Source organism: Anomaloglossus baeobatrachus, chromosome 1 (genome assembly GCF_048569485.1).
Source record: "Anomaloglossus baeobatrachus isolate aAnoBae1 chromosome 1, aAnoBae1.hap1, whole genome shotgun sequence".
Classification (NCBI taxonomy): Eukaryota; Metazoa; Chordata; class Amphibia; order Anura; family Aromobatidae; genus Anomaloglossus; species Anomaloglossus baeobatrachus.
Window position 1 is genome coordinate 40,884,911 of NC_134353.1, and position 13,566 is coordinate 40,898,476.

The window sequence follows — 13,566 nt, forward strand, 5'->3', positions numbered from 1 at the left end:
GTATACCTCTGACCTGTACTCTGTCCTCTCCGTATACCTCTGACCTGTACTCTGTCCCCTCCGTACACTTGTGACCTGTACTCTGTCCTCTCCGTATACCTCTGACCTGTACTCTGTCCTCTCCGTATACCTCTGACCTGTACTCTGTCCTCTCCGTATACCTCTGACCTGTACTCTGTCCTCTCTGTATACCTCTGACCTGTACTCTGTCCCCTTCATACGCCTCTGACCTGTACTCTGTCCTCTCCGTATACCTCTGACCTGTACTCTGTCCTCTCCGTATACCTCTGACCTGTACTCTGTCCTCTCCGTATACCTCTGACCTGTACTCTGTCCTCTCCGTACACTTGTGACCTGTACTCTGTCCTCTCCGTATACCTCTGACCTGTACTCTGTCCTCTCTGTATACCTCTGACCTGTACTCTGTCCCCTCCGTACACTTGTGACCTGTACTCTGTCCCCTTCATACGCCTCTGACCTGTACTCTGTCCTCTACATACGTCTCTCCCATCCGCCCATTTTCCCCTCCATGTTTCTCCCCGGACGCCATCATTCTATCATTTCTGAGGCGTTATTTGCCCATGTTTGCCCTGATTATCGCTGCGGTCGCCTGTCGTGGGCTGTGCACGGTCCAGTACACGAGCAGGGCCGGCCGCAGACATGACGGGGGATATTCGCTTCTCCCCAGTAACAATGAGGATGTACAGTGAATTCTCAGCTTCTTCTGCTTCCAAAAATAGCCCCTCCAGAGGCTCCTGACTGACATCCTCTGCCGTTACCATGGAGACCGTCCAGCTGTCACTCAACCAAAAGCCCCGCCCACCACCAGAGCACTGTGCACGACGATTGGCTGCGCTGTATGTCCGTAATTCGTCCTCTCAGCGCTGATTGGCTAACACGCCTGGCAGAACTCGGTACGCATGCGCCTTCTGTCAGTGACGGGCTGCTGCTGGGAGCCGGCGGCGGCGGGCAGTGATGGCGCAGAACGGTCCCGAGGACGATCAGTCGGGAGGACAAGACTCGGTTTTCCGACGTAGAATCAGCTCAGCCGAGGCTCCCTCAGCGTCCGCCGGAGCTTCCCGGGAAAGGCTGAATTCGATGCCCCGGCCTCGCCCGCGCCTCGACTCCATGCGGAAAAACAGGCCGCGTAAGTGACGGCTGGAGGAAGGAAAGGTTCGGGAGGGACACCGGCGGCATCAGGAATATCAGGAGGCCAGCGAGTCCGCCATGTACGGGAGGGAGCGGCCAGACAGGAAGGGGTTATTTACGAAGGGGCGTGACTATAACAACGGGGCGTGGTTATATGAAAAGGGCGTGGCTGAGATACTCCTGAAACCAGAAGACCTGACTGTGCAACGAGGCGTGGCCTTACTGCCGGGAAAGGGGCGTGGTAATTTTGAGATGCGGGCATGTTTACTGTGGATTGGGTGGATATCATGAAAAGAGCCTGAGCCAGATATAGGGAGGTGTGTATGAGGGGGCGGGGTCATATAGAGGCGTATATGAGGGGGTGGGGTCATAGATAATGAGAGGCGTGCATAATGATAGGGGGGTCAGAGATACTGGGAGGGGTGTATAATGAGGGGGTTGGGTCAGAGATACTGGGAGGGGTGTATAATGAGGGGGTGGGGTCAGAGATACTGGGAGGGGTGTATAATGAGGGGGTGGGGTCATAGACAGGAAGGTGTGTATAATGAGGGGGTGGGGTCAGATACTGGGAGGGGTGTATAATGAGGGGGTGGGGTCAGTAAAAGAGTGGTGTGTATAATGAGGCGGGATCAAAAATACAAGGAGGGGTGTATAATGAGTAGGTGGGGTCATATACAAGGCGGAGTGTATGAGGGGGTGGGGTCATAGATGCAGAGAGGAGTGTATAATGAGGGGTGGATAATAATAAATAGTGTGCACACAACCAGACGTATCAAGGGGTGCTGTTAAGCGGGATATGGATTCCCTTGTAGTATATAGTAAAAAGTTCACTTTTTATTATGAGGGGTGAAGTCATAGATGCAGGGAGTGTGTATAAGGGGGCGGGGGCATAGATGGAGGAAGGGGTAAATGAGGGGTGGGGTCATAAATACAAGGTGTGAATAATAAGGGGGTGGAGTCATAGATGCATGGAGGGGTGTATGAGGGGGCGGGGTCATAGATTCAGGGAGGTGTGTATGAGGGGGTGGGGTCATAAATACAGGGAAATGTATATAATGAGGGGGTGGGGTCATAGATGCAGGGAGGGCTGTATAATAAGGGGGTGGGGTCATAGATTCAGGGAGGTGTGTATAATGAGGAGGCGGGGTCATAGATTCAGGGAGGTGTGTATGAGGGGGTGGGGTCATAGATGCAAGGAGGTGTGTATAATGAGGGGGCGGGGTCATAGATGCAGGGAGGGGTGTATAATGAGGGGGCGGGGTCATAGATGCAGGGAGGGGTGTATGAGGGGTCGGGGTCATAGATGCAGGCAGGTGTGTATAATGAGGGGGCGGGGTCATAGATGCTGGCAGGTGTGTATAATGAGGGGGCGGGGTGATAGATGCTGGCAGGGGTGTATAATGAGGGGGCGGGGTCATAGATGCTGGCAGGGGTGTATAATGAGGGGGCGGGGTCATAGATGCTGGCAGGGGTGTATAATGAGGGGGCGGGGTCATAGATGCTGGCAGGGGTGTATAATGAGGGGGCGGGGTCATAGATGCAGGGAGGGGTGTATAATGAGAGGGCGGGGTCATAGATGCAGGGAGGGGTGTATAATGAGGGGGTGGGGTCATAGACGCAGGGAGGGGTGTATAATGAGGGGGTGGGGTCATAGATACAGGCAGGGGTGTATAATGAGGGGGCGGGGTCATAGATGCAGGCAGTGGTGTATAATGAGGGGGCGGGGTCATAGATGCAGGCAGTGGTGTATAATGAGGGGGCGGGGTCATAGATGCAGGCAGTGGTGTATAATGAGGGGGCGGGGTCATAGATGCAGGCAGGGGTGTATGAGGGGGCGGGGTCATAGATGCAGGCAGGGGTGTATGAGGGGGCGGGGTCATAGATGCAGGCAGGGGTGTATGAGGGGGCGGGGTCATAGATTCAGGGAGGTGTGTATAGTGAGGGGGCGGGGTCATAGATGCAGGGAGGGGTGTATGAGGGGGCGGGGTCATAGATGCAGGCAGGGGTGTATGAGGGGGCGGGGTCATAGATGCAGGCAGGGGTGTATGAGGGGGCGGGGTCATAGATGCAGGCAGGGGTGTATGAGGGGGCGGGGTCATAGATGCAGGCAGGGGTGTATGAGGGGGCGGGGTCATAGATGCAGGCAAGGGTGTATGAGGGGGCGGGGTCATAGATGCAGGCAGGGGTGTATGAGGGGGCGGGGTCATAGATGCAGGGAGGGGTGTATGAGGGGGCGGGGTCATAGATGCAGGGAGGGGTGTATGAGGGGGCGGGGTCATAGATGCAGGGAGGGGTGTATAGTGAGGGGGCGGGGTCATAGATGCTGGCAGGGGTGTATAGTGAGGGGGCGGGGTCATAGATGCAGGGAGGGGTGTATAGTGAGGGGGCGGGGTCATAGATGCAGGCAGGGGTGTATGAGGGGGCAGGGTCATAGATGCAGGGAGGGGTGTATGAGGGGGCGGGGTCATAGATGCAGGGAGGGGTGTATGAGGGGGCGGGGTCATAGATGCAGGGAGGGTTGTATGAGGGGGCGGGGTCATAGATGCATGAGGGGTGTGATTTGGAGGATGACATCGGCTGCTCCAGTCCTTCGTCCCCTCAGGGACTATATAACGTGTGTGTCTTTTGTCCTAGCCTTCCCTTGGTTTGGCTTGGATATTGGTGGGACGCTGGTGAAACTTGTCTATTTTGAACCCAGAGATATCACAACTGAAGAGGAGCAGGAAGAAGTGGAAAACCTCAAGAGCATCCGGAAGTATCTCATGTCCAACGTGGCTTATGGGCAAACGGGCCTACGGGACGTCCACCTGGAGCTGAAAGATCTGACCTTGTGCGGTCGGAAGGGAAACCTACATTTCATCCGATTTCCCACCCATGACATGTCTGTCTTCATCCTGATGGCGCGAGATAAGCAGTTCTCCAGCCTGCACACGTCCTTGTGCGCCACTGGTGGAGGAGCGTACAAGTTCGAAGAGGAGTTCCTGACCGTAAGTGATACACGGATAAGGAAGACTGTCAAGTGAAGTATACTACCTGACCATACACAATACCTGCTGTAGTGGACACAACTACCTCCTATGTACAAGAATATAACTGCTATAATACTGCTCCTATGTACAAGAATATAACTACTATAATACTACCCCCTATGTACAAGAATATAACTACTATAATACTGCCCCTATGTACAAGAGAATAACTGCTATAATACTACCCCCTATGTACAAGAATATAACTACTATAATACTGCTCCTATGTACAAGAGAATAACTGCTATAATACTACCCCCTATGTACAAGAATATAACTGCTATAATACTGCTCCTATGTACAAGAGAATAACTGCTATAATACTGCCCCCTATGTACAAGAATATAACTACTATAATACTGCCCCCTATGTACAAGAATATAACTACTATAATACTGCCCCCTATGTACAAGAATATAACTACTATAATACTGCCCCCTATGTACAAGAATATAACTACTATAATACTGCCCCCTATGTACAAGAATATAACTACTATAATACTGCCCCCTATGTACAAGAATATAACTACTATAATACTGCCCCCTATGTACAAGAATATAACTACTATAATACTGCCCCTATGTACAAGAATATAACTACTATAATACTGCCCCTATGTACAAGAATATAATTACTATAATACTGCTCCTATGTACAAGAATATAACTACTATAATACTGCCCCTATGTACAAGAATATAACTACTATAATACTGCCCCTATGTACAAGAATATAACTACTATAATACTGCCCCTATGTACAAGAGAATAACTACTATACTACTGCCCCCTATGTACAAGAATATAACTACTATAATACTGCTCCTATGTACAAGAATATGACTACTATAATACTGCTCCTATGTACAAGAATATAACTACTATAATACTGCTCCTATGTACAAGAATATAACTACTATAATACTGCTCCTATGTACAAGAATATAACTACTATAATACTGCTCCTATGTACAAGAATATAACTACTATAATACTGCTCCTATGTACAAGAATATAACTACTATAATACTGCTCCTATGTACAAGAATATGACTACTATAATACTGCTCCTATGTACAAGAATATAACTACTATAATACTGCTCCTATGTACAAGAATATGACTACTATAATACTGCTCCTATGTACAAGAATATAACTACTATAATACTGCTCCTATGTACAAGAATATAACTACTATAATACTGCTCCTATGTACAAGAATATGACTACTATAATACTGCTCCTATGTACAAGAATATAACTACTATAATACTGCTCCTATGTACAAGAATATAACTACTATAATACTGCTCCTATGTACAAGAATATAACTACTATAATACTGCTCCTATGTACAAGAATATAGCTACTATAATACTGCTCCTATGTACAAGAATATAACTACTATAATACTGCCCCTATGTACAAGAATATAACTACTATAATACTGCCCCCTATGTACAAGAATATAACTACTATAATACTGCCCCTATGTACAAGAATATAACTACTATAATACTGCTCCTATGTACAAGAATATAACTACTATAATACTGCTCCTATGTACAAGAATATAACTACTATAATACTGCCCCTATGTACAAGAATATAACTACTATAATACTGCCCCTATGTACAAGAATATAACTACTATAATACTGCCCCTATGTACAAGAATATAACTACTATAATACTGCCCCCTATGTACAGGAATATAACTACTATAATACTGCCCCCTATGTACAAGAATATAACTACTATAATACTGCTCCCTATGTACAAGAATATAACTACTATAATACTGCCCCCTATGTACAGGAATATAACTACTATAATACTGCTCCTATGTACAAGAATATAACTGCTATAATGCTGCCCCCTGCGTACTGTTATGATGTAGTCTGTGGTGGTCTCCTCTGAGCCCCTGTCTTGTTGCCAGGTCGGGGGACTTCAGCTGTGGAAGCTGGATGAGCTGGACTGTCTCATTAAAGGTGTCCTGTTTATTGAGTCTGTGGGGTTTAATGGATTATCTCAGTGCTTTTACCTGGAAAACCCAAAGGACCCTGAAAAGTGTCAGAAAATTCCTTACACCCTGACGAACCCGTACCCCCTGCTGCTGGTGAACATCGGCTCTGGAGTCAGTATTCTGGCCGTGTACTCGCAGAACGACTACAAACGGGTGACGGGCACAAGGTGTGTGTTTGGGGAGCAAATAGCCTTTTATTATGATGTCCTCAGGGAGAGGGGGGCTTTCTTTACGCAGGTGTGGGGAAAATGCTGCAAAGTAAGAATGCTCTACAGAGGAGTCTATTTTTGCGTTAATTACCTTCTGTCGCAATCCGCCTCTTTGGAAAACAGCGGAATCCGTTAACGGATCCCATAGACTTGTATGGATGACTGATTGTGACAGAAGCACCTGCATTGTTTCCGCCAGGCGGAGGGAACACAGCATGTAATGTTTTTTGAGCAGCGGAATCCGTAGGATTTCGCAGTGCATGCTCTCTCTGTCTCCCTGCACACGTAACCATGGTACACATCGGGTTACTAAGCAAAGCGATTTGCTTAGTTACCTGATATTTACCCTGGCTACATGTGGAAGGAGCCAGCGCTAAGCGGTGTATGCTAGTAACCAAGGTAAATATCGGGTAACCAAGCAAAGTGCTTTGCTTAGTTACCCGATATTTACCCTGGCTACGTGTGCAGGGAGCCTGACACTTCCCCGCTTGGCTCCGCCCCCTCCCGCACTCCACTCCGCATGCACACGCAGACACGCACGCACACACTCTCACCTGTCCCCAGCCATGCAGTCCCCGGTACTGACATCCTCAGCGCCATGGCCCCGCTAGGCTCCACCCACCCCGCACTCCGCCCCACGCACACATTCTCGGCGGCCAAACGATCAGCTGATCACCCGGCGGCCGGCTGCTGTGAGCGATCAGCTGATCACCCGGCTGCTGTGAGCGATCAGCTGATCACCCGGCGGCCGGCTGCTGTGAGCGATCAGCTGATCACCCGGCGGCCGGCTGCTGTGAGCGATCAGCTGATCACCCGGCGGCCGGCTGCTGTGAGCGATCAGTCTGCCGCCAATAAAACTGTAAAGAAAAAAAAAAAAGCAAATTCCGTTGTTTTGTGAGATCCGTTGCATCCGTTGTGCCACTATATGCAACGGATGCCGTTCAACCTAAGTGTGAAACTAGCCTTAGCAAAATAAAAGAACAAGAAAGAAATCTATAAATCAATTGTCTGACCGCCCTTGCCTTCTAAGCATCACTTTAGGTATACTTGTCTCTTGCTCACAGTTTTTCAAGGAAGGTTGTGTACGGAAAGTATTCAGCCCCTTTGCTCAGTATTGAGTAGACACTCCCTCCCTTTTTGAGCTAGTACAGCCATGAGTCTTCTCGGGATCCTGGATTTGGAGATCCTCGGCCATTCTTCCTTGCAGATCCTCTCCAGTTTCGTCAGGTTGGATGGTGGACGCCATTGTCAGGTCTCTCCAGAGATGCTCAATGGGGTTTAGGTCAGGGCTCTGGCTGGGCCGGTCAAGAATTGTCACAGAGTTGTTCTGAAGCCACTCCTTTGTTATTTTAGCTGTGTGCTTAGGGTCATTGTCTTGTTGGAAGGTGAACCTCCTGAGTCCTGAGCACTCTTGGAAGAGGTTTTCTTCCAGGATATCTCTGTCCTTGGCCGCATTCATCTTTCCTTCAATTGCTGCCAGTCGTCCTGTCCCTGCAGCTGAAAAACACCCCCATAGCATGATGCTGCTACCACCATGGTTTACTGTGGGGATTGTATTGGGCAGGTGATGAGCAGTGCCTGGTTTTCTCCACACATACCCCTTAGAATTATCACTAAATAGGACTATCTTCATCTCATCATCCAGAGAATCTTATTTCTCATAGTCTGGTAGTCCTTGATGTGTTTTTTTTTGCAAACTGTGTGCAGGCTTTCATGTCTTGCACTGAGGAGAGGCTTCCATCGGGCCACTCTGCCATAAAGGCCCGACTGGTGGAGGGCTGCAGTGATAGTTGACTTTGTGCAACTTTCTCTCAACTCCCTACTGCATTTCTGGAGCTCAGCCACAGTGATCTTGGGGTTCTTCTTTACCTCTCTCACCAAGGCTCTTCTCCCATGATTGCTCAGTTTGGCTGGACGGCCGGGTCTAGGGAAGAGTTCTGCTGGTCCCAAACTTCTTCCATTTAAGGATTATGGAGGCCACTGTGCTCTTAGGAACCTTGAACTGCAGAAATTCTTTTGTAACCTTGGCCAGATGTGTGTCTTTCCACAATTCTGTCTCTGAGCTCCTTGGGCAGTTCCTTTGACCTCATGATTCTCATTTGGTGTGACATGCAGTGTGAGCTGTGAGGTCTTATATAGACAGGTGTGCACCTTTCCAAATCACATCCTATCAGTTTAATTACACACAGCTGGACTCCAATGAAGGAGCAGAACCATCTGAAGGAGGATCACAAGGATCACAAGGAAATGGACAGCATGGGACTTACATATGAGTGTCTGAGCAAAGGGGTTGAATACTTATGACCATGTGATATTTGTTTTTCTTATTTAATAAATTTTTACATTTCTGTTTTTTTCTGTTAAGTTGGGGGATGGGAGCAGAGTGTACGTTAATGAGAAGAAAAATGAACTTTTTTGAATGGCTGCAGTGACACAAAAAAAGTGAAAAATTTAAAGGGGTCTGAATACTTTCCGTACCCACTGTACATCCATCCACTATTGGGAGAAGTCTGGCCAGAAGTGGTCTCTATGGACGAATTTCAGTCAAAAAGCAATAGCTTCAACAGGAAAAAAAGCTCTGGAACCGGGGTGCAGAAATCTGGCAGCCGGTGCTCCGGACCGATGAGTGAAAAATTCGGCTGTAACGGAAGCCGTTCATTTACTGACGGGCTGGAGAGTGGCACAATAATATTTTGTTCCTCATGTGATGTGGGGCACGTCACTGATTGTGGTGGTCTCGTCTTCCTCAGTCTCGGGGGCGGCACGTTCTTTGGCCTGTGCTGCCTGCTGACCGGATGCTCCACCTTTGAAGAGGCTCTAGAAATGGCGGCTCTGGGAGACAGCACTAAAGTGGACAAGCTGGTGCGGGACATCTACGGAGGGGACTACGAGAGGTTCGGGCTGCCGGGCTACGCTGTGGCCTCCAGGTAAGGGCTCTCATCAGAACAGCCAGTCGCATTCCAGCTTTCTGAAAGCTGCTTCCTGATTGGCTCCTCTATCGATACAGCGACATGGGGGCCGCCAGGCGGTAGTGGTCACTGGTGGTCCCCCCAAGTCCTCCCTCTTACACTTCTCCTCTGTCTCCAGCTTTGGGAACATGATGAGCAAGGAGAGGAGAGATCTGGTGAGCAAAGAAGACCTGGCGCGAGCCACCCTGATCACCATAACCAATAACATCGGCTCCTTGGCGAGGATGTGCGCAGTGAACGAGGTAAGCCCCCGCGGACGGCGCTGATCCAATATACACATGACACGTTCACAGCATAGCGCTGCAGTATAGTGCCGCATGGTGGCATAGCTCCGCTCCGCTGGCTCTGAGCTCTCAGCTTCTTTACAGTGCTGCCTTGTAGCTTCTAATTCAAGCAGCATTGTACAGGGCTATGAGAGAGCAGAAGTCCTCACGCCCAGCCCTGGAGAGGCGCCCTCTGGTGGCCAGACACCAGTATGACAACCCCTGCTTCATCCCGGTCTCTGTGCTTCTCCGGAGGATCACCGTGATCCCGTCTTCTGTGGTCCGTATCCATCCAGATGACTAAAAGTCGCTTCTCCTCTTTCTGCCTTCAGAACATCAGCCGCGTGGTGTTTGTCGGCAACTTTCTCCGGATCAATACCATTTCCATCAAGCTCTTGGCCTACGCGCTGGACTACTGGTCCAAGGGGCAGCTCAAAGCCCTCTTCCTGGAGCACGAGGTAAGATATCAGGACCCTGCGGTACATAATGAGGTTTCCATCGCTTGTCGTTGCATTTTTTTTTTATCTTAGTGTCCTATATACAGTGTGTCCACCCATATCCTGTCCACCGCCATTAACTTGAGAACGGTGGCAGCTATCGGCATAGAAGTGGTGTCTAGGTATAGTAAAGTAGACATGCGCTACACAATGAAACCACCTATAGCGCCCCCTGGTGTCGATTCGTATTGAATTGATGATGCCCTGCAACTTTGTAATTCACTTTTTTTCTGTATCTCGTTTCGTTTTCGAGATAAAAATGCTATCTCCGTTGTTTTCCACCAGGTGGCGCTATAGGTGGTTTCATTGTGTAGCGCATGGCTACTTTACTATACCTAGACACCACTTCTATGCCTATAGCTGCCGCCGTTCTCAATTTAATGGCGGTGGACAGGATATGGGTGGACACTCTGTAAATATTATATTTATTTGGGAACCTGACCGCTTGCCCAGGTCCCCCACACCGCTCCCTGTATTTATTGCCATGAGAATTTGTTGACTATTTGCTTTTTTTTTTTATAACTTTTGGGGTACATGTTGTTTTGATTACTTTTTCTTGCATTTTTTTTTTTGTCCTTTTTACTTTCTTACATTTTTTTTTTTTCTTTAATGGGGTTCCCGACCACTTGCACAGATCCCCCAAACCGTCCCCCTGTATTTACTGCCATCAGAATGTGCTATTTGCATATTGCAAAAAAACTTTTTCTATACCTTTTTGTGGTGTCAATTTGTTGTGGGGGGGGGGGTTTCATCCAGATTAATCATTCCAGTAATCGTGGTTTCCCTGTGAGTTACAGTAATTACAAATTTGCTGATCTCTGCGTCCCTGGGTGTTGGCGCCTTTCTCGGTGCACTGCACACTCTCAAGGAGGCCGCGGTCTCAGCCGGCCATTCTACAGGCGTGCTGGCTTCATCAGTCGCCCACAAATTAACATATCGGCACCAAAGGTATAAAATAGTTGTTTTGCAAAAATACAATAAAAAAGGCTTGAAAAGCAGCGTTTGCATAGCAATAAATGCAGGGGGCATCTTAGGGGACCTTGGTCTGTACTGGTCACATGCTCAACGCCTGTGAACAAACTCTGGAGGGACCGTCAGAGCTCCAGCAAACGATTTTACAGTTTGCAGCGGTTTTTAAACACTTCTGTAAAATTATATTACCCACGAGGACTGACCCGTGTATTGCTCTATTGTCACTATAGTCATAGTGGGGGCTCCCCTTTAGTGAGGTGGGCACACTGTGGCATATTTATTCTTTAGGCCGTATTGTCTCGCATAACCCGCCTGTGCCTGACCCCGGTCTCTTCTTTCAGGGTTACTTCGGAGCGGTCGGGGCCCTGCTGGAGTTACTGAACACAACCTGACAACATGGCCGACATCTCAAGAACTGTCCAAAGCCATATCTACCTAATCTTCTGCACTACAGGCCGGGCCGCCGGCTCACTGACTGTTACTTCTAAGACTCTTTCCTCCCTCCCCCCCTACCCCGGTCACTCCTATAGGGGGAGGGTGATAATAATGGGCAGGTGGGAGTCCAGCCCAACATTAAAGGGTTAAACCGATGCCTGTAAGGAACACTTCTATCCAAAGCAATGACTATACACTAGGTGGCGGTTACTTCTGGCAGGACGGCACCGGGTCACCCTCGGAGCAGTGCGTCCGTATGCGCTGGTGGTCACTGATTGGCGCCAGCGTTGTCTATCCGATCTGCCATAATGAATGTATTACTTTTTATATTTAAGTGCATCCTCGGATGCCGATATCAGCAGTGCCTCAGTATGGCTGATGAGCGGTCAGTCCAGCGTCACCGTCTGTACGGCGTCAAATACCCGTCCATCAAATATTTACATTTAGAGGGGTTGCCCTTAGAAGTTTTTCCTTTTTGGTTTTGCTTTACAGCTGGTTACACTCCCTTCCTTTAGGGGTCTCATTCTTGTAGGGCACTATGTAGGTCTTAAGATTACCCTTCTTCCCGGCGGATGGTGTACGGGACCCCCAGACCAGGATAAATATACAGCAGAGGGACGTACCATACAGTTGGGGGTTGTGTTGCAAGAATAGGGGCAAAGGGTCTTTCATCCCTTGTTTTCTGGGTCTGTTGGGATCCCCCACATCATAGGGGGCGATAACTGTCATGGCTGACTGCCTAGAAGGGAACTAAAGGGGACGTAAACACTGAAAGATCGCAACGGAGCAGAGGCGGAGTCTGGCTACTGGTCATGTGACTCTTTTCAGCCAGCTACTTGTCAAGTGAGTAACCTTCCTATTGCGATTGGCTGAAAAGCTGCACATGACTAGTGGAGTGAGACTCCTCCTCCTGGACTAGCGACACAGATTTTTGGGCTGACAATTTTATAGGTAAAAAGGTTAATGTCCAGAAGGGCGCTGTTTATTTCAGAGGGGGGACATGCACAAGTAGTCCCACCTTACATGTTGGCCATTACCCATGTTTTCTCTTTAAAGTCTGGCCCGTCAGCTTTTTGCATGTGGCACCCTGGGCTGTATACTGTTTCCGCAGACAGGACCGTGCCCGCGGGCACCTACCAGGGATCTTGTGCGTCGAAAACCAAACCGTGAACGACTGGAACTTCACATTTTGTACATTTTCTAATAAAATGTCAATACGTTTCTAAACTTTCCTTGCGGCTTCCAGGTATTTTCATTTATCGTGTGTGTGTGTGTGCGCGCGCGGCTAGATGGCGGCACACGGAGTCTCCGGTCGCATTGCTTCCAGATGTTCGCCATGCTTTATACTGCATCATGCACTGAAACACTATGATGATCACATTGGTGGTAGCGTTAGCCCTGTGAGCCCCTATGGGTGACCCATTGTGGTCCTGTGAATCAATGAGACCTAATTGCACATGCACATAGGTACTACAATGTGTTTGAGGTTATGTGCTGCAGTTCCCTTCCTGTGCACTAGGTGGCGCAGATGGATCACTCCATTCTGTGTGTATAGAGCAGTAACCTTACGCCAACTGCTGCTGACCCTACATGTATTAACGGCTGAAAATAGACAATGTCCATCAAAAGCAACGGAGGGGAAAGGATAACCGGAACGGGCACAGCCCCAAAACATGATCCAGATCACCCAAAATGAACTAATCTTTGATCCCAGTTGGTGATCCAATGGACAATACAGCTCCCAATATCAGCTCGGTGCAGCTTGCAGCCCGTGTTGGGCAATGTAGAATCGGTCTTGTTAGTACATGATGAAGTATAGACCTGTGTGTGAAGGGGGCTGGCTGCTTGTTTCAATAGTTAATCCAGCTCCCTTCCCTCTCTATGCTTCATCCATGCTCAGGAATGGGGGACCAAATTCATGAATAGACATGGAGAAAAGTATTGGACGCACGCTTGAATTCAGGTTTGTCATTCATCTCAGTTGTCCCCTGTGTACAACACCTAACCCCATTT

The 13,566-nt window shown here is 48.7% G+C and overlaps 1 protein-coding gene across 2 annotated transcripts; it reads left to right on the forward strand.

Annotated features, from left to right (window-relative positions):
* The first annotated feature begins 925 nt into the window (after positions 1–925).
* On the forward strand, positions 926–12,785 carry LOC142304284 (pantothenate kinase 2, mitochondrial-like). Of its 2 annotated transcripts, none has more exons than XM_075346520.1 (7): positions 926–1,147; positions 3,784–4,136; positions 6,122–6,375; positions 9,168–9,344; positions 9,505–9,628; positions 9,982–10,107; positions 11,460–12,785. In XM_075346520.1, exons 1-7 carry the CDS (start codon positions 976–978, stop codon positions 11,508–11,510), a joined length of 1,257 nt encoding a protein of 418 aa, XP_075202635.1. In that variant the 5' UTR covers positions 926–975; the 3' UTR covers positions 11,511–12,785. The 2 variants fall into 2 exon arrangements, with proteins under 2 accessions (XP_075202635.1, XP_075202644.1); XM_075346529.1 differs by having other exon boundaries at positions 1,065–1,147; positions 3,848–4,136.
* Positions 12,786–13,566: the final 781 nt, after the last annotated feature.

Bases quoted from the DNA above. Each gene is read 5' to 3' on its own strand.
- LOC142304284 (XM_075346520.1), top strand. From the start codon at position 976: ATGGCGCAGAACGGTCCCGAGGACGATCAGTCGGGAGGACAAGACTCG. The intron at 6,376-9,167 runs GTGTGTGTTTGG...CGTCTTCCTCAG, and splicing joins AAACGGGTGACGGGCACAAG to TCTCGGGGGCGGCACGTTCT. The intron at 9,629-9,981 runs GTAAGCCCCCGC...TTCTGCCTTCAG, and splicing joins GGATGTGCGCAGTGAACGAG to AACATCAGCCGCGTGGTGTT.